Raw genomic sequence first — 22,597 nt, forward strand, 5'->3', positions numbered from 1 at the left:
GAGGGGGGGGGGGGTTTGCGCAAAAAGCCTCTTGTGCAAAAAAATAGAGCCTCGTTAATTATGCAAATGAGGCATAGCGATATTTCATGCTTCGCCTCATTTGCATATTTCTTGCACCAAACGGGAGCCGTGTAGACATAGCCTCAGGGTTCTGTGCTGTTAGCTAGCTCTGATTTACCCCTGCATGTCTTCTAAGAGCCCAGTCAGCTGTGGGAGTGTCCAGCAGCATTACCAACAATATTGACCTCCCATGGTCTGGCACATCTCTGGTTCAGCAGCAGGCATGTCCCAAGGCTGCCAGACGAGAGCGATCCAACCTGTATAAACAAGATTGTTTTTCTCAGGCTTTATCCTGTCCTCTTCATCCCCACAAAGGAGATCATCAAAGCCAGCTCCTGCCCCTTTGTGTTTAAATACAGTCAGCGAAAAGGGATGGAATTATGAGCAGGAATCTTACTGGAAAGGCCTCTTTATATTGCTGTTTGCATCCGTGTTCCAAACAGATGCACATCTACATTGCCCCCCGCAATGTCAAGAAAACACTACAAGAGCGATACACCCTAAATGACACGATTTACCTTCACTCACTTGTAATTGAAACGGCAGAACTTTGGAAAGAAGTTTGTTACTTTCTCTTCTGGAACAATGGGGACTTCCAGAAGGTTCCCAAAACACCACAGAGGGAGTCTGTCCCACTCGTCACATCTCCTTTCAGTGCTGAGCAGGCAAGTGTGTTGCCCTGGGAGCAGGTATGTGGTTATGGCGTGCCCAATCCCAATATGCCTTTGGAGAGTCCAAGCTGAACACTTCCTGCCAAGCACCAGCTGGTGCACAAAAAGGTGAATTTCCAGAAGGACAGAGAGTGGCACCAGAGACCCAACCTTCAGCTTGTCTCATGAGTGAAGGCCCCGCTACAGTTGTAAGGACAGGCATGATTATCAAAATTGCTAGAAAACACATTGATCTTTATTTTGTCCTCTTGAAACTGGTCTGCAGCTTCTCAGAGGGACTCATTAGTTTCCCACTTGCATCAAGAAGGAAGAGGGCAACAAATAAGTCCTTAGGGATCCATTAAATACAATTCACTACATAAAACATGGTGCAAAGCAACACCTAGAGGAAGAAGAAAGAGCCGATGACACAGTCCAGCCATGGATTGACTGTGATTTTTTTATTCCAATGCTGTAGGGTTTGCCAATGCAATGGGTGCTAGAGAAGTGTCTAAAGAGGGCACATATATTGTACAGGGCTTAGGATGAGACTGGGGCAAAATACTCCCAGCTGCAGTTTCTCTGGCCGTTCCCCAGCCCGAGGACGGTTTTTCTTACTGTAGAAATGTTGTACCATGTGACTAGCCATGTCTGAAGAGTAGCATGTCCTAGTTTCCCTACAGCAGGGGCCTGCCAAGCTGTAGGATCCAGCCCATGGGAGCCTCATCCGGCTCCCTGCTCGCCCCACCCCTGCACACTGTTTAGGGCAGCTCTCAAGACTGGCGGCAGGACGGGAGAGGCTGCGTGTGCTGCACCTGCCCCCAGCACAATCCCACAGCTCCCACTGGTGGTTTCCTCCCCATCCAGGCCTGCAGCGCTCCAAGCCCCACATGGCCCTGCAGTCGAGGCAGAGGCATGGAAGGCAAGGACTCTGGCTGAGGAATCCACTGGGCTGCTGGCTGAGAGCCGCCCAGGAAAGCGCCTCTGGGCCAGAACCTGCCTCTGGCATCCCAGGCTCTGCCCCCTCCTGTTCCTAGGGTTGCCTGGTATCTGGTTTTCTACTGGACAATCCGGTATTTGCGCCCTCTGCCTGGTAAACAAACTCAGAAAATACCAGACGTGCTATGTGCAATATTTTCTGAATTTCCGGCTGGGTGCCGGACGGAAGCCTGGTGGGGGCAAGGGAGCGACTGGCGCTGGGAGCCTGTGGTCGTGTGCAAAATCCGGGCAGGAGTGGGGCGAGTGGCTGGGAGTCCCAGCCACTTCCCCCGCCCAGCTTCTGCACGCGACCAGAGGCTCCCAGCCACTCCCCTCGCCCCACCCAGCTTCTGCTAGCAGCTAGAGGGCATGCCTGCTGGGGGCTCGGCCCGTTGGACCCCGGCTGCAGCCAGTGGCTGCCCCGCTCCCGCAACGTCACTAGGCCCTGCCTCTGACATGAGACACGGACACGCTGCTCGGGTCCCTGCAGCGGGAGCGCTCTGGCTTGGCCGGGCTTGGGACCTGCCCCGCACACAGACCCGGCAGCCATGCCCAGAGCACCATGTGAGGTCAGAGACACGAGGCATGTGCGGGCGCCGGGTCCTTGCCCTGGGCAGGCAGCTCCTGCGAGCCCTTTCCCCACAGCTCCCCCCTCGGAGGCCCCATATCAGCCCCTCATAACCTCCCCGTGAGCCCCCCTTACCCCCCAGTTTATCTCAGGGTGCTTTGACAGACACCCCAATATCCTGCAAAGTTGAGCAGTGAAGAGTCCCTGGTCTCTGTTTGCCAGATGCTGGGAACGGGCAAGAGGGGGGTGGATCACTTGCGGTTTTTGCACCCTCTGTCCGGTAAAAAAATTCAGAAAATACCAGACATGTGTAATTTCTGGTATTTTCTGTTTTTTCCAGCTGGGTACTGGACGGAAGCCTGGTGGCACTTCCTGTGGTTGCATGCTGAAGGTGTATGTCCGACATGCGTGTTCTTTTTGGCCCACGTGTTCGGAGTTTTTTGGGAGACCATCTGGCAATCCTCTCTGTATCCCATCCCACATAACCCAAACACTCTGCCCCCTACTGTACCCCAATCACTTTCCCAGACCCTGCACCCCTGGCCAAGGTCACAACCTCCTCCCAGACCTTGCACCTCAATCCCTTACCTCTGGTCACAACCCAGATCCCTGCACCTCCCCCCCTGCACTTCTGCCCCAGGTTACAACCCTCCTCTGAGACCCTGCATTTCTTCCTGCTCGCCTCCAGATCAGAATCCTCTCCTACACACATACCCCCTCCTACACCCGAACCCCACCCGTCACAACTCCATCCTTGAACCAAACTCCCCCTTAGGTCCCATACCCCTCCTGCAGCCCAAGCTGTCTTGTCAAACTAACCTCCATCCTGGTCTCTGCACCTGCTCCACTAATATCATAGAAGAGTGCAGCCCTTGACCACTTCCCAAGTTCTTAAAGTGGCCCCCCGCAAAACAACTGCCCACCCCACCCTACAGATTTCTCCCACAACCTTTCAAACGGTGTTTTCACGCAAGCTGCTTTTCACAACTCTGCTCTTGCACTGGGCTCAGGACCAGATTGCCTCAGCCCACAGAAGAGCATGCGAGAAAGGTTCTGTTATGTGCTCCCCAGTTCTGTCCCTGGATGCCATCTCCAGCCCCCCTTCAAATCCCTTCACTGGTTCCACCTTCACCATCAGGTTTCCCTCCCGGAAAGGCTGGTGGGAATGGCCAGCCACATGCACATTGGCTCCCTGGATCACAATCCTCTGCCCCACCCTCTCCCAGGAAAGGCAAAGGCACAAAGAAAAGCCTGGCCGAGGAGGAGCTCAGGAATGGCAAAACAGACACGTCTGCTGGTGTGAGGCTGTCTCTGAAAGAGCTCCTGGATTCAGAGCTGAGCATAAGCAATGCATCTGAGCCACCACAGCCACGCAGCCTAAGCCAAGGAAACTCAGAAACATATTTTAGTTCTTGTGCTTTCTTTATTGCCATAAAAATAGGATCTCACCTTCCCATGAGTTTACGCCCTCCACTTGCCTCTGCCCCTCAAAGCATCTCTCAGGTGTTGCAGTGCCAAAACCAGCAGGGACAGATGTCCCAGCGCAAACCAAATCACACTTCAGACACCCACAGTTCAAACTAAATTAGGCGAATGCCTCCAAGTTCAGTTCCACATTTAGCCTAACGCAGATGCACCAGCACCAGGAAAAGCCTCCACCACGACATTCTGCACCTCCTCTGTTGGAAACATTTTCAGCCTGACTTTTAGATCCTAGCAGTACAGGTACGGATCAGACCTTTCAGAAAGGTCAGCCAGGACTACAACTGTAGATGAGGACTAGAGAAGCAAGACCAGCTGAATTCCCATAGAACAGTGGTCAGGGATATACCGCTGGAAACAAATACTGGAGACATATGCTATAGTCTGTAAGCAGGACTGTCTCTGCCAGGAAACAGCTCTCAGCTTCTACAGGCTACAGCAACAGCCTCAGCTACTTATCCAGTCCAAAGCATCCATATTCTATGATTTCATCGTGGAGAAGCCAAGGACTCAGAAAGCTGACGCTGACGCTGACTCTGGAAATGAGTGTCGAGTCAGAACTCCACTTGAAGAAAGGTTTCTGGAGAGATCTGGGGAGCACATTGTCTTTACCCAGTTGGTGACATACTGCCTGCCGTGGAGCATGGAGAATTCCCTTCTGCATAACAGCTAGTTAACTCGGAGTGGCTTAGCATACACTGGCTCAAGGATGTGGTGAACCAGAACCAGGAACAGGCTTCCTAGAAACGTCACACTGAGAAGCGAGACCAGGACAAAGCGGCCAATGAAGAAGGTGTCCACAATCTGAGGAGAACAGAAAGGCCAACAGTTACATGACAGCATTTCCTTCTGTATCACAGCTAACAAAAGCCCCGCTGCAGGTACCATGGCGATTTGTCCACAGTTTGCTGTAAAAGAGGAAGTGTCCTCTGTGGCAAGGCAACAGAAAATAGGTCTGAACAGAACTTTTGGCCTTTAGAAAAGGAAAACCAGCCAAGGTAAGGATGGCAGCTCCATGCAGGCATGCAGCAAGGGGGCTACATCCCTGCCCAAATGTGCCACCTCTCAACAGGATTTCTCCGATTAACACAGGCTGCTTGGCATAACCCACGGGCAGGGGGTCACTGCTGAGTAACAAAGAGAATGTCTTGTCCCTCTGGAGCTGTGCGCGCCAACTCTAAAGCAGCCTCAGGCAGCATGAAATGAAAATGCTGTTCTGCTGAATACAAAATCACAGTTTGACCAACAGAGCTGCTATCCTCTTAAGTATAACAGGTTCACGAGTTGTGTTCATGGTGGGACTCTCACTGAATTTCTCTGTTGGTTCTGATTCCTGGGCAGTGATTCTAATGCTAATCCTTGCAAGTGGGTTTATGGAATAGACTCTTATCCCCTTTCTGTCTCATCTTAGATCCCAGGGGAGAGTTAAGCTGAGTCATGAAGCAGCAAGATGTGCACTGTTTAGGTGATAGAAATGCAGCCGTGTTAGTCTGGCCCACGAAAGCTCATCATCTAATAAACCATCTTGTTAGTCTTTAAAGTGCTACATAGTCCTGTATTTTGTTTAGGTGAGTGAGATTAAAAAAGCATTTAATCACTGACTGGAACCCAGTTCTGCATTCCTTGCACACAAATTCTGACAGAATTCAGAGGAAATCTTAGGTGAACCAGGAGTGCTCAATCTGCCTGATGCAGTTCAAAACAGGCCTGAATCAACCATGCTCAGCTCACTGGAATTCCATGTGGCCACAGACTGACACAAGAGCTGAAATCTTGTCCAGCAATTATATCCTTCAAGTCAAGCAGCTATTCATGACCTCCATATCACACAGTTGCTTCTCCCAGAAAACCAGTCACTGCTCTTTATATTTATGGGCACTGATATCAATGGGCATCACTGTGCTTACAGAGGACACACAGCAGGAAAAGAAAATCTGACTAGTGAGTGAAGACATAGACACAAGGTAGACAAAGTGTTAGTGAGAATCACCAACCAGAAACCAGGATTATGAAATCATCCTCTGGGCTTCTGGGATTGCGTATAACAAAGGTGAGCATTATGACACAGTGTTAACACAAGCTTGACCTTGGCTCTGCTACAGAACAAGTCTCTTGAGGGTGACATGTTTGCTCGTTCAACACTTTCACTTTTTAATTAGCCAATTAGCAGGCTTTGAGTGTAAAAAGCCCAGGTCATGTATTATTGATATCATATCTAGCTGGGCTTCTTCAGAGGCCAGGCTTGGAGATCCTGTAAATGAGTATTCTGATTCTGCTGGCCTGTCTGACATGTGCAAGATGTCCTACTTCCATCACGGCCCTTGATCTCAGCTACAAGATTTATGTGGAGCAAAGCAATTTACATGCAGGACACAGAAAAAAAAACCACAAGAATGTCTGGTGCCACGCTACACAACTCAGTATTTAGAAGAGTGAACATGCTAATGACTGTGGGACAGAGTAATATGGGTATCTAAAACCCATTTACATACAGGCTGGGAGATATGGAGCAGGAATTCAGGCTGTTTTTTGTTTACCAGTTTGAGCAGGACTCCAAAGAATCCAACAACGGAATTATGGCCAACTGAGACTAAGTCACAGGAAGGAGAAAGAAGAACAATCGGGCTCTGAGCCAGTAGGCAAGTAGAGTTAGGGATAAGAGACTGAGAAGGGTAGGAGAGGGTCAGGCAGGGGGCTCAACCCAGGATACTTGCCAAATGATTATCTCCCCAAATACAGAATTACACTTTCCCCGCCGGGCAACACAATGACATCATCACGTCATCCGGTACCCAGCCTAGCCAGAGCTGCACCCAGCCTGCCTGCGGTACAGTGTGGTGGGCCCAGCCCGAGCATTCAGGGCAGGGCAGGGCAGGGCAGCAGAGGCGGCAGCTGGCTGTCACCCTAACCCTAAGAGGCAAAGCAGCAAGCAGCTGTTGACACTGGGCTGAGCTTCCCATCCCCTGTACCTGAATGCTAGGGACTCCCTGCATACTCTCCCCACTGTTATCCTGCTCTGTCCTGGACACATGGTCAGCCACAGTCCCCCAGTCTCTGACAACCTCATTTCACCCCACCCCATTTGAAAGCCAATGGTGTAGATGGAACAAGGTACAACAGCCAGGTTGGAGAGACTGAAAGGGGAAAAGAATTTACCTTCATTTCTGTAGCTGGTGCTGGGAACTCACTGGCCCGAGGGAAAAGTAACAGAACCAATGTAATGATCACAGAAGAGAAGAAAACTAGAATGACAGAGAATCTGGGGAAAGAATCGAACAATCCCACTGTTAGGTCTCCCAGCCACACAGCTCCTTTTATAAAAAAGACATTAACACTACTCACACTCTGACCATATCACAAGCAAACCAGCACCCCCATCACCTGCTTCTCAACCTAACCCCAGCTCATGTAGTTAGTGCAGTCACGGGACTCAATAAAAAAGAGCCATCACACATTCAAAGGAATTCTACTTTACTTAATGGAAAGGGCAACAGAAAAGTGCCAACATCTGAAATGAAAGGCAGTCATTCCTCCTGAATCACAGGCACACACAAACACATCAAGGAGTCCTGTGGCACCTTAAAGTCTAACAGATTTAATTGGCATAAACATTTGTGGGCAAAAACCCACTTTGTCAAATGCATCTGACTTGATGCATCTTGATGATGAAAGCTGATGCTCAAATAAATCTGTCAGTCTTTAAGGTGCCTCGGGCCTGCCTTGTTGTTTTTCCAGATACAGACTAACCCAGCCATCCCTCTGATATTAGTCACACATAGCAAAGAGATTTTCAAAACCACATAGAGAAACTGGTCACCCAATTTATCTCCTCTAGCCCCTTGGTAGTACTGAAAATCTCAGCCTCGCTATGTCAGGTTTGGATTGGATGGGATGTTTTGCTAGAGCCTGGTACTGGGGGTAGTCTCTGTACTGCCTACCCAGAAGAACACTGGGCAATAGTTACATTTGCTTGAATCAACAAGTTTAATTATTTACTCAGTTTTTAGAGGGGCAATCTTGGCTCAGTGAGCAAAGACTTAAAAGACAGATGAGTCTTTTAGTCAATCAGCATGCTGTTCTACAACCACACATGGGCTTTTAAAATGACAGGCTCACAAAGTGATTTAATCTTGACTGCTGCAACAAAAAGACAAATGGGAAAGATGAGTCCCGGAAAACTACCTTTAGGAATGAAATATGACAATTCACACCCCCCAAGCTGCCAATAATCCTTCCCACCCTTCTTGGTATGTACAGGTACTCTACAGAGAAAGGACAGATTGTAAATGAGCTGGTTAGTGTTTAGGGACTCAATCTAACTCTACTGAAGTTAATGAGAGTCTGCTATTAGAGTAAAATGGAGCCTATTTAGGTTGAGAATGAAAGAAACAAAGTGCCTTTAAATATGAGGACAGTCTACCATTTCACTTCATAACTTTATCCAGAAGGCTATTATCTCCTTACCTTGCAGACCCAGATGTCCTGGATAACAGCACACAGAGCAGCAATGTCAAGACCCAGAGCAGCGCTAAGATAAATACTCCTGGCCCCACCCCAAGCACAGTGCCAGCCATTCTGAAGGAAAGAAAAAATTAGCAAACATGCTACAGCTCAATATAGATTTTTTCTGCAGGTTCCATTTTCCTGCCTTTACAACATGTAACTTCAAAAATAAAAGCAAGTACTTTAAACACTAACCAAGAGGGCAGAGAACACCCTGGGAAACCTCAGGCCAGTAATTTCATGTGGTAATTATTCTTCAGGTAATGTTTATGTGATAACTCTGGAGCTACGTCTAGACTGGCATGATTTTCCGCAAATGCTTTTAACGGAAAAGTTTTCCGTTAAAATCATTTTCGGAACAGAGTGTCTAGATTGGCACAGACGCTTTTCTGCTAAAGCACTTTTTGCGGAAAAGCGTCCATGGCCAATCTAGACACACTTTTCCGCAAAAAAGCCCCGATCGCCATTTTTGCAATCGGGGCTTTTTTGCGGAAAACAAATCTCAGCTGTCTACACTGGCCCTTTTGTGCAAAAGTTTTGCGCAAAAGGGACTTTTGCCCAAACAGGAGCAGCATAGTATTTCCGCAAAAAGCACTGATTTCAGACAGTAGGAAGTCAGTGCTTTTGTGGAAATTCAAGCAGCCAGTGTAGACAGCTGGCAAGTTTTTCTGGAAAAGCTGCTGATTTTCTGGAAAAACTGGCCAGTCTAGACACAGCCTGGAAGTTTAACAATAAAGCGATTTTGGTTTTAGCACAATGTGTTAACTGTGGTCTATTTACCCAAATTCCTACTTCAATTCCACCTTCCTTTGGACTTTTTAATAAATACATTCCTATTTTAAACTGTAATGCAGACTTTTGTACACTATTAAATGCATTCCACCCATGAGGTGGAATGAAGGGATCCTGGCGTAGAGTTTGTGTGTACCACTTGTTAAATATGTAGAACATTTTCGGAGTCAGCTAGATGAAAAGGTGCTACATAAAATGTTAAATATGACAAATGAACAAATGCTCAGTTCATCAGGCAAATATGCTCTGGGGCTGTGTCTACACTGGCGTGATCTTGCACCAAAGCGGCTGCTCTTGCGCAAAAACTCGCTGCCTGTCTACACTGGCTGTGTGTTCTTGCGCAAGTAAACCAACGTTCTAATGTATGAAATCAGGGCTTCTTGTGCCAGAACTCTGACGCTCCTGCTCAGGAATAAGCCCTTTCGCGCAACTGTCCTTGCGCAAGACGCCAGTGTAGACAGGCAACATGAATTGAATTTCTTGCGCGAGAAAGCCCGGTGGTTAAAATGGCCATGGGAGAGTTCTTGCACAAGAGAGCGTCTGCACTGGCAGGGCTGCTCTTGCACAAAGGCACATGCCGGTGTAGCGAGGCGGGGGGGGGGGGGGGGGGGGGGGGTAGGGAGGGAAAGAGAGAGAGTGTGTGTGTGTGTGTGTGTCGCTGGTCCAGACGCAGCCAGTGACAGACCGATGCGGATCTAGCAAGCTCTCTGCTCCAGGTCCAGGGCAGCCCCTCCCCCACAGGTCCAGGGCAGCCCCCCCGCCCGCAGGTCCGGGGCAGCCCCTCCCCCGCAGGTCCGGGGCAGCCCCTCCCCCGCAGGCCCGGCCGTTGCTCCCCACAGAACTGGTGCGGGCGGGCGGCGACAGGCCCCGAACCCGGCCCGGGGCTGCCTCGAGCGGGGCCGGGCCGGGCCGGGCCGCAGGGGCTGTGGGACCAGGGCCGGGAGGCCCAGCGCGCATGGGCAGGAAGGCTCCGGGGTCGCTCCCGCGGGCCGTCACAAGCCACGGCTCCTACCTGCGGCCGGGCCGCTTACGGGCGGAAACGATAGGTGGGGCCAAAGGGAGCCAATGGCAGAGAAGCTGCTATTCCCGACTTGGGGGTGTTCACCAATCAGCGTCGCCCTTTCATCCGCCTCTTTCTCCGCTAGCCCGCTTCTCGCTGCTGGTTTCCTGGGCAACCATCAGGGCCGGAAGTGCTGAAATTTGCCATCTGGTGATTGGTGAGTGGACCGCCGTTGTTCGCCAATCAATGTGGCCCGCTCCTCTATTCCGCTTCGCGATTGGTTGAAGCTGCCCAGCCCGCTCCGGGGCTGAGCAGCCCTCGGCCCCGACCCGTGACCGGCGGGCGGCGCTCTGGGCCCCGCCCTGTCCCCAGCTCGGCCCCGCCCCGTAGCGTAGCGCCGGGGCAAGGGGCTCCTGCGGGCTGGCGGAGGCGGGGCCAGTGTGGCTCGCTCCGCCCCTTGGTGCGCCCGTAGCCCCGCCCCTCTCATCCCGCCCAGCTGGAGACAAGGCCGCCCCTGGGTGGAGGGGAGGGGTGTGAAGGAACATCCCCCGCCTTGTGCCTGCCCCCCCCCGCCCCCCCACTGCCTGATCCCACTGGGGCGTGATGGGCGAGTCGACCGGGACAGGACAGCTGCCCATCAGATGCCATCGGGGCCACGCCGCCTTATCAACCATGCAAAAATGCATCGACTATTCGATTAGTCAATTTCCCGATTCGTAAAATAGTGATAGAAATGTAGCCGTGTTAGTCTGGGGTAGCTGAAGCAAAATGCAGGACAAGTGCTACATTGTCCTGCATTTTGCTTCCGATTCGTAAATTCCTTCGTCCCATCATCCCCAGGAAAACTCTCCTGAGCAGCAGTCTTCAATACGTTACATCCCCCTCCCCAGCCTGGCACACCCCCGCCGCCTGCCAAATCCACCTTCCCCGCCTCGGCGTGCCCACACTCCTACTGACTGCTCTTGCAGTAACAGTCACCAACGCTACAATTCCTTTGCACACGTTTCACAGCACAGACATCCGAACCATCCTTTTTAGTCTCCGTACTCGGTGCTGTACAGCTATTTTCAGAGAGCTCATCATTGGGCTGAATCTGCAAAGATCAAAGTGATAGCAGAGCATTTATCCCTCTCGGCCACAGGCACATCTGAAGGGAGAAGGTACCCTGTAGTCTGCTCCTTGGAGCAGCCCAGACAAGATGATGAGGGAAAACCTGCACTTTCGTTTTTCCAGTTCAAGTACTGAGGCTTGGTGGTAGCCTAGGACGGTGCCTGGAGATATCTGTGAGGCTGAGAATTTGAGGAACTTGTTGACTGTCCATTGATGGGGGTGACATTTTGAACTTGTAGCTGGTTTGACATCAATTTTGTCACTAGCATGGGGCAAAGTTTAATCAGAATAAATGGTAACTGGAAGCAAAAAGGTGATCAAAGGATGTTCTGATTAACAGAAAAAACAACAGATCGTGGACTTTGTTTCTGGCTATTGGTTTGACTTTTGAAGCCAAACAGGAAGATGCAAACAATTCTACTGTGTGATATTGGATGCACCATTCTTGTTCTTTGGCATTTAATAAATGTCTTTCTGTAATAAATTATTAAATCAGGATTTTCTTGGTCGGGACCTGAGAAAGTGAGATGAGAGGACAGGAAATCAAACAAACAAGCCTTCCCTCGGCATCACTGTTTCATTGTGTTTCAAGAAAGGTGCCACTATTCACATTTTTTAAAGCACGCTTTTTTGATAGCTGTGCTCAACCACTCTCACACAATGGCTCTCTGCTGTTATTCACAGACATGATTAATTTGCTGTTTCCAGCAATCAGAAGATCCGTGCACTGACAGAATGCAACGGGGTATTAGAATAGACATGCCTTAAGATTTTGATGGTCATATCAAGGATAGACCTGGACCAGCCCAATCCACTCAACTGTGGGGAAATCTGGACCACACTCTGGCTCAGCCTCTCCCTGGTTACATTCAGGGGTAAGACTTCTTTCAGTATCTGTAACATTTTCAGAAAGACAACAGGGAAATTTGCTCTGAAAGGTCACTGTACAAATGGCTCCATGCAAATTCCATGCTTAAGATCACTCAAGGAGGACAAATATGCTCAGTTTAAGTAACAGTTAAAAAGATCTCAGAGGGGTATCCGTGTTAGTCTATAACTTTAAAAAACAAGTAGTCCTGCAGCACCTTAAAAACTAACACACACACACACACACACACACACACACAAAATTATGAGCTTTCTTGGGCAAAACCAACTTCCTTAGATGAGCAGAGTAGAGAAAAAGGGGGGAACTTCACAATGTGTAACAGAAAAAGAAGGGAGGGGGATCAAAAATTATAAGAAGAGGTGAAATTCCAGGTTTTGCCCTGACTGAAGACAGACTAAACATCGTCAGCCCAGAGAAGCTGGGGTCCCTCAAAAAAAAAAACCCCCATCAAGAGACTGTGAGAGCCTGCAATAGTTCTCACCAATAAGCAGGAGGCATTGACTTTCCTTTGCTCCTTAAGACCTTGGAAGGTCGCGTCTACACTGCCCAGTTTGCCTAGCCCAGGCATGAGAACTCCCTAATGGGTTACTAATGCTATGGGTATGACTGTCGTAACTGTTGCTGTGCTCACTCCTGTGTGTCTGGAGAATGCACCCATTGCTCTGTGTGCAGAAGAAATTCTATGGTTCTTTCCCAGTCAGCTGTGTTAACTAAGGGAGAACCTGTCTATCCTTTGGAGGGAAGGGGATTGTGGGAAGGCATCAGAGGACTATCGGCACTGGATAGATTTTGCCTGTGGGTTGCAGCCCAAGGGCTTGTCTACATTCACAGCATGGCAAACTGCACCCTGTAGTGCTTAGTGAAGTTGCTACATACACCAACATGAGGGCTTTTTCCATCAGCAGAGGGACTCCCCTTTCCTTGTGGCCCTATCATACCCAGCGCCTATAAAAGGCAGTAGAGCGGGAGCACCAAGCTGCCTAGAGTGGCTGTAAGGGAAACAGTCTATCAGAAATGGGCTGCGGGGAGCAGCCAACCAGGGCCCAGTGGTTAGTATAAAAAGAGCTGCCGGGCCAGAGTGAGATTAGATGCTTTCTGGAGATGAAAGTGGGAGGACTGGGTGCATGACTGTCTGGCTGGAAGAGCAGAAGGACCATGGACAGCTCACTGCAGGCATGAGAGCCCAGGGAAAGCTACCAAAGACCAGGCACCTAGTCAGTGTGGGCAGGCTGAGCTGAGAAAACTGAGGCCATAACCTGGGAGCTAGCTGTGGGCTGCAGTGGGGGTGTTGGATCTCATGTCCAGCTCAGGGGAGTAGGGAGAGTTCAGCTCTGGCAGGGATAGCCTCAAGTGGAAGGGACCCTCAGCTGGTGGTTCCTACACTGCCCATAGGCACGTGGAATCCTTCTGATATAATCCACATCAAAAGCTTCTATTCTAACTTTCCATGCTGTGTTGATCAGTGAGCTTGGTTTTGAGGTGAAAACATTGCCAGTGGGGTGTCATTGCCACCCACTGAGTAATACCGTGTACAAGAGAGAGCCTGCCAAGAGGCATTGAATGGATGCTCTTATCGTCCCTTGAAGACATGGACATCGCGGATGATCTTGCTTTCCTATCACATACCCAACACCGCATACAAGAAAAAACAACTTGACTCAAGGCATTCAGCCAGCAAAGTGGAGTGCGAATCAGCTGCAATCCAGACAGATCTCACACCTTTAACATCACCTCGCCCTCACCAGTGCAGACAGAGGCCATGTTCTCACCAGTAGACGCATTCACATCTTTGGACAGTACCAGCAGACCGGATGATGGAACAAGCCAGGACATCTGGAACAAAAATCACTAATGGCAAAAACACCTGCAGACGCTTAAATACAGGCTGGCAATCAAAACAGAGCCCCAGAATCAAACTCAAGCTTGACCGGTGCAGCGTACTCCTGACATGACTGCGCGGTGCAGAATGAGAAAGCTGGACCTGTCCAAACTGTCTTCATTCCGCACAACCAGCCTTGGAAAAGTTCCCCAGATCTTTTGGCCTGGAACAATCTCAAACCAAGACCTGTTGACACGGTGCAGCCAACAGGACCTAGCCCCATCCCTGCCAGGCGGCACTGGTGATGGATTGTCCCCGGGCTCCGAGGGGAACCAGTTCCCTCGCCAGAGCAGCAATAAAAGGGAGGCCTGTGAGCAAGCAAACCCCAGGGCTGAAAACAAGAGCAGTGGCAGCTGAGCTGAAACCCCCAGGGCACAGCAGGGAAACTACTTGCCCGAAACCCCACGATGGTGATTAAGGAGGTTTCAATGGTAGCTAACCCTCATACAAAACAACAGTCGGATTGACTAATCCCAGAAATTGGTGCCCTTTTGTTGGGTCGAAGGGCTAGGGCATGGACTTGTCCACCGAGGTACGTCCCCCCGCACCTCCCCCAGATTGCATAAGAACATAAGAACGGCAGTACTGGGTCAGACCAAAGGTCCATCCAACTCAGTACCCTGTCTGCCGACAGTGGCCAGTGCCAGGTGCCCCAGAGAGGGTGAACCGAACAGGTACTGATAAAGCGATCTCTCTCCTGCCATCCATCTCCACCCTCTGACAAACAGAGGCTAGGGACACCATTCCTTACCCATCCTGGCCAATAGCCATTAAATTCCATGAATTTATCTAGTTCTCTTTTAAACCCTGTTATAGTCCTAGCCTTCACAATCTCCTCAGGCAAGGAGTTCCACAGATTGACTATGCGCTGTGTGAAGAACTTCCTTTTATTTGTTTTAAACCTGCTGCCCATTCATTTCATTTGGTGGCCCCTAGTTCTTGTATTATGGAAACAAGTAAATAACTTTTCCTTATTTACTGTCTCCACACCACTCATGATTTTATAGACCTCTATCATATCCCCCCTTAGTCTCCTCTTTTCCAAGCTGAAAAGTCCTAGTCTCTTTAATCTCTTCTCATATGGGACCCATTCCAAACCCCTCATCATTTTAGTTGCCCTTCTCTGTACCTTTTCTAATGCCAGTATATCTTTTTTGAGATGAGGAGACCACATCTGTATGCAGTATTCATGATGTGGGCGTCCCATGGATTTACATAAGGGCAATAAGATATCTCCGTCTTATTCTCTATCCCTTTTTTAATGATTCCTAACATCCTATTTGCTTTTTTGACTGCCGCTGACGTCTTCAGAGAACAGTTCACCATGACTCCAAGATCTCTTTCCTGATTAGTTGTAGCTAAATTAGCCCCCATCATATTATATATGTAGTTGGGTTATTTTTTCCAATGTGCGTTACTTTATATTTATCCACATTAAATTTCATTTGTCATTTTGTTGCTCAATCACTTAGTTTTGTGAGGTCTTTTTGAAATTCTTCACAGTCTGCTTTGGTCTTAACTACCTTGAACAGTTTAATATCATCTGCAAACTTTGCCACCTCACTATTTACCCCTTTCTCCAGATCATTTATGAATAAGTTGAATAGGACTGGTCCCAGGACTGACCCTTGGGGGACACCACTAGTTATCCCTCTCCATTCTGAAAATTTACCATTTATTCCTACCCTTTGTTTCCTGTCTTTTAACCAGTTCTCAGTCCATGAAAGGATCTTCCCTCTTATCTCATGACAACTTAATTTATGTAAGAGCCTTTGGTGAGGGACCTTGTCAAAGGCTTTCTGGAAATCTAAGTACACTATACTGGATCCCCCTAGTCCACATGTGACAGGGCGCCTGCCCTGCACTGGCCCTTATAGACCAGAACTCAAGCCCCGAGCCAGGGCTAGGAACAGAGAGGCCAGCTGAGGCTGTTTGGGCTAGGGAGAGCCCAGCTGGTAGCTATTCGCTGAAGCACAATTTGCCTGGAGGGGCCAGCTGAAGCTGTTAGGGCGAGTGGGAGCCCAGCTGTCAGCTATAAAGGGAGAAGCACAGTTTGCTTGAGGGGAGAGCTAGTGGAGAGTTGACTGCAGAAGAAGCAGGAGCTCCTTGGAGGGAGACAAGCTGGGGATGGCTAGCAAAGGCTGGAGGAGGGCCAGCCAAGACTCCCCCTGGCTAGGGGCTGGAAACAAAGCCCCTGGCTTGCGGGCAGATCATAAGGCCGACTAGGTAAGCTGAGCTGTTGAGACAAATGCCAATGATGAGCAACCCATACAGACTGTAACTTGCCCTGAGAGGGGTAGATGAGGACAGTCAGGGGGCACTGAGGCACGGTGGGGGCTTGCACCCTGACATCACATATTTGTTGACCTCTTCAAAGAACTCTAATAGATTAGTAAGACACGATTTCCCTTTACAGAAACCATGTTGACTTTTGCCCAGCAAATTATGTTCTTCTATGTGTCTGACAATTTTATTCTTTACTATAGTTTCAACTAATTTGCCCGGTACTGACGTTAGACTTACTGGTCTGTAATTGCCAGGATTGCCTCTAGAGCCCTTGTTAAAATATTGGCGTTACATTAGCTATCTTCCAGTCATTGGGTACAGAAGCTGATTTAAAGGATGATTTACAAACCATAGTTAATTGTTCCCAGGGTTCGCCAAGTGGCTGCGAGTCCCACTCGCCAGCCGTGTGGAACCGCACACTGAGCATGTGCAGGCCGCGTCAGGCTAAAATTGCCTTAATTGTCAAGCCCTGATAGTTCCACAATTTCATATTTGACTTCTTTCAGAACTCTTGGGTGAATGCCATCCAGTCCTGGTGACTTATTACTGTTAAGTTTATCAATTAATTCTAAAACCTCCTCTAATGACACTTCGATCTGTGACAAGTCCTCAGATCTGTCACCTACAAAGGATGGGTCAGGTTTGGGAGTCTCCCTCACATCCTCAGCCGTGAAGACTGAAGCAAAGAATTCATTTAGTTTCTCCACAGTAACTTTATCATCTTTACATGTCCTTTTGTATCTCAGTCGTCCAGGGGCCCCACTGGCTGTTAGCAGGCTCCCGGCTTCTGATGTACTTAAAAACTCTGATGTACTTGCAGTTCCAGGCCAATAGAAACTGGAACAGGTGCTTGAGCAGGGGCAGCATATGGAATCTCCCTGCCTATCCTCCAGGAATCAGGGACCTGCTGGCCACCTCCCGGAAGCTGCGCAGGCAGGGCTGGGAGTGAGACGGCCCTGGCCCTGCTGCGCCACCGACTGGATCTTCTATGGCCTGGTTAGTGGTTGTGACCAGAGCTGCCAAGATCCCTTTTCCACCAGGTGTTCCGGTTGCAAATCGGACGCCTGTCCACCTTAGCTGGAGCCCTCAGCACTGCTAACAGTGGGTATGTCTACACTACCCCGCTAGTTCGAACTAGCGGGGTAATGTATGCATACCGAACTTGCTAATGAAGCCCGGGATTTGAATTTCCCGGGCTTCATTAGCATAAAGCCGGCGCCGCCATTTTTAAAAGCCGGCTAGTGCGAACCCCGTGCCGCGCGGCTACACGTGCAACGGGCTAGATAGTTCGAACTAGCTAGCTATTCCGAACTATCTGTACGCCTCGTGGAACGAGGTGTACAGATAGTTCGAACTACGTAGCCATTCCGAACTATCTGTACGCCTCGTTCCACGAGGCGTACAGATAGTTCGGAATAGCTAGCTAGTTCGAACTATCTAGCCCGTGCCGCGTGTAGCCGCGCGGCACGGGGTTCGCACTAGCCGGCTTTTAAAAATGGCGGCGCCGGCTTTATGCTAATGAAGCCCGGGAAATTCAAATCCCGGGCTTCATTAGCAAGTTCGGTATGCATACATTACCCCGCTAGTTCGAACTAGTGGGGTAGTGTAGACATACCCAGTGTGGGCCAGAGGCTGTAATCCAGCATAGGCCTGGCTTGGGCAGACCAACGCCACACGAGGCCATTGGTTAACACTAAGTCAGCACGTTTTAACTGACAATGGTGATACAAAACCACACTGGTTTCTTAGGGTAACTACTTACATGCAGGCCTAAGTGGTGGTACAAGAACACCCTGACCCTTGTGTGATAAGGAGGTGATGGATGAGAATGTTTTGTTGGCACTCACAGGTACCAACCATGTCTGGAGTGTGAGATACCACTTGTTTGTGTTCAGGTATAAAAGAAACAGGCATGGAAGGGGCAACTCCGGGAAAGCCTCGTGGGCAGGCCCATGGTAAGTCAACTGAGCTGGTGGCGTCACAGACACATGTGTGTTGCTATAGCGGGAGACCCTGTGGGGCACTGGCACCATGCTGTCATGGCCATGCACCCGTGGCCTTTCTTATAAGTAACACCAGGGGCTGGTAACTCAGTACATGCATTTTCTGAGTCTGTAACAGCATCCCTTAGCACTAACACACTCACAGCTTGTAAAGTGATGCTCCCCCAAACGCACTGCAAGGAGTTACAGCCTGCTTGGCCGTGACCCTTCCTGCATGAGACAAGCCTGCCATCAGCTTGCCCTTAGGTGCAGGATGCAGTGTGTTCCTTTAAGAGACTCCCCAAGACACACCGTCCCCAGACAGTCAGGGAGCGCTTGTTACCTCCTGCCTGAAAGGAATGTTTCTGACGCGTCACCTTCCGGGGCCAGTCCAAACGCCAAGAGCTTCCGAGCACAGCTTTCAGCAGAGACGCAGAACTCCTCGCATGGGACCCAGACATGCATTTTGCAACAGTTACACCAACTAACAGGCCACTGACTCTTAGCAGAGACCTCACATGCCTCTCTGGTGGCTCATATGCATATGACCTGGGCTGGGAATCCCTGTAAGACCCTGTGTGCCTCTGGGACCTACACAGCCTACAATCCCGCGTCAAGGTTACCCGTCGCCTGGTTTTTTGAGGCAGCCTCTCTCCAGTTAGCAGGGCTGAAGGCAGAGGTGAGGCTCAGACTGAGCATTCTGGTAAGAGGGGAATGAAGAAAGAGAGAAAAAAATGCTACCAGAAAAAAGAGCACCATGGCTGAGAGCTGTTGTGGCCAGTTGGAGACCCAGTGAAGGGGCGTGTCTGATCCTATCCCCTGCTCCCAAGAACGGCAGCCCAACCTGCCACAGGCCTTGGTTCAAGCACACGTGGGGTTCAGAATACTTGGAATACTTGGAAGAGCCATGATTTCGTCTATGGGAATAGTCTCACCACTGATGCGGATCACAACTTTCCCACACCGTCCTGTTTTGTGCAGTTCTCATCCACGTCCTTCCATAAATCTTCCACAAAGGATCTACCCCACACGCTGCAAGCCTTCCTCTTGTTCTTTTTACACCTTGTGGCTACCAATGGAGTACACTCGCTATCTCAGTCTTGCTACATGGCCAGCCCATCTCCTTTTCCCATCGTACATAACTTGGACGATAGCGTTGACACCGCTTCTTGCGCGCAAACCATCGGTAGTAACATGCTGTAGCCTGCTTACACCCACTGACTGTGTCTACACTGCACCCCTTTTCCGGAAAAGGGATGCAGATTAGACACTTTGGAATAGGCAAATCCGTGGGGGATTTAAATATCCCCCGCGGCATTTGCATTAACATGCCTGCCGCTTTTTTCTGGCTTGGGGATAAACTGGAGAAAAGCGCCAGTCTAGACGTGATTCTCCGGAAAATAAACCCTTGAAAGTAGGAATAAGAGAGCCTCCAGAAAAGGGTTTATTTTCCGGAGAATCACGTCTAGACTGGCGCTTTTCTCTGGTTTATCCCCAAGCCGGAAAAAAGCGGCAGCCATGTTAATGCAAATGCCGCGGGGGATATTTAAATCCCCCGCGGATTTGCCTATTCCAAAGTGTCTAATCTGCATCCCTTTTCCAGAAAAGGGGTGCAGTGTACACACAGCCACTGTGTGTCTTTCCATTGCTCTTTGGGTGGCTTGTAGCTTTCATTCTTCTGTAAGTGTCGTGTTCCAGGTTTCGCTGCCACACAGCATATCTGGAAAGACACTGGGGTTAAAGAGATGGGCTTTCACGGTGGTGGAAAGTTTTCAACAAAAACACTGTGCAGACTCCCAAAGGCAATCCAACCCGACCTTCTCCTCCTGCTCAACTCTGGACGCAATTCGTTGGCCATCTGTAACACGTGTCCAAGATATTCGTATTGATCTACCAGCTCAACAGTCTGTGCATTCAGCTGCATGACGCACCCTGGACAATACGCCTTTTTCATCCACTTTTTTTTTTTCCAGGGTGGATAGTCAGGCCAATCTCCTTCACATTCTGACCAATGTCATTGAGGAGGGTTTGCAGTGTTGCAGGTTTCGAAGCAATTAGGACAATGTCAGCTGCAAAAAGAAGCATCTGAAGAACCTCGCCATCAATCAGAAATCCAGCTTTTGTTTTGATCTTCCGCAGGACATCTTCCAGGATGCTGGCAAACAACTTGGGTGAACAAACGCCCCCCTGCTTTACTCCTTGTTTAATGTTGATTGTCAAGGGATGATCAAAAAGCGTGATTCCCGTAGTTACGTCCATCATGGAATCTTGTCTGATTCTAACATACACAGGGTGCTACCCTGCGAAAGGAGAGCACTTAAAGCTGCATTTTGTTCCACTGACTCAGACTTTTTTAAAGTCAATGAATAACAAGCGTAGTGGGATCCTGTACTCTCTACACCTTTCAGTCATCTGTGTGACCACCAAAATTGGTCCACTGTGGAGAATTCCTACGAAAGCCTGCCTGTTCCTTTCTCGTGAGCTATGCCCGTATTGAGGGTATCCTTGAGGAAAACACGAGAAGGGGTTAATAATACAGGAAGTTAAATGCAATGCTCCTTGGGTGATTTATTGAAACATATGAATATTAAATAAATAGGCGACAATATCTGGATCTGAAATGCATGGCCAGGATCTGCTGGGGAGTCAGGAGGACTTGGGGATGGATTCTACACTCTTTGCACAGTCATAAAACTTGCTGAGCTAAAGCTGAAAAGCTGCAATTCTAGCTTCATGATCAAGTGTTGGCATTGGAAGAAACACGCATTGATGCAAGTAAAAAATATTCTGCTACTGATTTAAAGACTAGTGAATTGCTAAATATTTTTATTAGCAGCAAATTTGCTGCTTGCTGGAACTAATTTCACGCCCTGTAGATATGGTGCTTATGCTGGAAATAGCGTTAAATTACTCTCTGGTAAAGGCCGTTAAGCCTTCTGACAAAGATACCACTAGATGGCATAAAACTGTCTGTGGGCTGCAGCACAGGTATGAAGAGCTGCGCTGAGTGACTCTTGCAAGCTGAGAGCCAAGCGAGGGGCTGGGCAGAGGATGAGGTGAGCACAACGCTCATTCTACCACAGCTTCTCCATATGCTGACCTGGAAGTGTTCCAGAATTCTCAGCCGTAGCGGCACGCCTGTCTCTCACCTCCATTCCGGTCTCCTCCCTCCACGGCCCTCATACCAGGCACTGCTGACGGGCATGTTGGAATGGCGTTGGCAAGCAAGCATAGATTAAGAAAGCAGCCGAGGGAGCTCCAGAGAGAGAGAGAAGCAAAATGTGCAGTTAACTTCTAACCAGAGACCTCTCAGGTGCAACATGCAAAGCTGGCCCCTCCCATATGCACCCCCTTCCCTCTGCCTATCCCAGGATCAGCTCCCTTTTCCCAGTGGCCTTGTTCCGATTGAGACTGGCAGGCCAGGAGAGAAGGGGGCCATACTGCTTCTGTTTACCGTCCTCCCAAGAGTGGACTGGAAAGGGTGTTGTGATACAATTACGTCATTCCTCTTCCCCACTCCCCCCGCAGAACAGTTTTGTCTTTTCTGATTATTACTTCTAGGCTGTGTCTACACTGGCACCCTTTCCCGTAAAAGGGATGCTAATGAGACACTTCGGAATTGCAAATGCCGCGGGGGATTTAAATATCCCCCGCAGCATTTGCATGAACATGGCTGCTGCTTTTTTCCGGCTCGGGGTGTTGCCGGAGAAAAGCGCCAGTCTAGACGGGATCTTGCGGAAAATAAGCCCTTTTCCGGAAGATCCCTTATTCCTACTTCCAAGTAGTTGGAAGCATGCAGCACCTCTGCAGCAGCAATGCCCAGTGAGGGATGACTCCGTCATAGACTAAGAGGTGACCGACCTTTCCCGGTGATGGGTTTTAATAAGAGACAGCCAGGAGATATTGCAGGAATAATGTCCCAGGCCAGCCTTGTGCATCCCGGACTGGAGAAGGGTTACCACACTCTAATGGTCCCTCCCCTTGCTGGTTGGCTCCCTCTCCCTGCGAGATTCAAATCAAGTCATATTATAAATGACACGTATCCAATCAGGGAACAAAATCCATGTCATGTGACCAACTGGTCAAGACATCTTCTGCAGACAAAAGAGGAGCTGGTGCACATTTTGCTAACTCTGAAGGACAAGGGTCATTCTGCATTTCTACTGTGGCAACATAATAGATTAACTGGATCTTGACAATGTCCTTGGCCGACATGTAGGCCCTGTAATTGACCAAATGATAAGTTGCTCTTTTCCAAAGAGAATCACTAATAAAAGAAAGTTAAAAGTAATATAAGAGAGTTTGTAATGGCTCCTCTGGGGATATGTCTCGCTCTCACAGGAACCCATTTTGTATGATCTTTCTCTTGCTCATGGCAGAAATCAATTTTAATAGTCCTGACAGGAAATGAGGATGTA

At 49.4% G+C, this 22,597-nt stretch overlaps 1 protein-coding gene across 2 annotated transcripts; it reads right to left on the minus strand.

Annotated features, from left to right (window-relative positions):
• Positions 1–4,266: 4,266 nt before the first annotated feature.
• Positions 4,267–10,194, minus strand: TMEM218 (transmembrane protein 218). 2 transcript variants are annotated; one of them, XM_075909412.1, is made up of 4 exons: positions 10,046–10,194; positions 8,203–8,313; positions 6,895–6,997; positions 4,267–4,542 (listed from the first exon to the last, which is right to left on the minus strand). In XM_075909412.1, the coding sequence occupies exons 2-4, from the start codon at positions 8,310–8,312 to the stop codon at positions 4,408–4,410; spliced, it is 348 nt and encodes a 115-aa protein (XP_075765527.1). In that variant the 5' UTR covers position 8,313; positions 10,046–10,194; the 3' UTR covers positions 4,267–4,407. The 2 variants fall into 2 exon arrangements, with proteins under 2 accessions (XP_075765527.1, XP_006122368.1); XM_006122306.4 differs by having other exon boundaries at positions 10,139–10,157.
• Between the last annotated feature and the right edge of the window lie 12,403 nt (positions 10,195–22,597).

This window comes from Pelodiscus sinensis, chromosome 26 (assembly GCF_049634645.1).
Source record: "Pelodiscus sinensis isolate JC-2024 chromosome 26, ASM4963464v1, whole genome shotgun sequence".
In the NCBI taxonomy this organism is placed as follows: Eukaryota; Metazoa; Chordata; order Testudines; family Trionychidae; genus Pelodiscus; species Pelodiscus sinensis.

Coding starts and splice junctions, on each gene's coding strand:
- TMEM218 (XM_075909412.1), bottom strand. CDS start 8,312: ATGGCTGGCACTGTGCTTGGGGTGGGGCCAGGAGTATTTATCTTAGCG. Junction 6,998..8,202: donor AGGACATCTGGGTCTGCAAG/GTAAGGAGATAA, acceptor TTCTTTCCCCAG/ATTCTCTGTCATTCTAGTTT. Junction 4,543..6,894: donor CACCAGCTACAGAAATGAAG/GTAAATTCTTTT, acceptor TGTTCTCCTCAG/ATTGTGGACACCTTCTTCAT.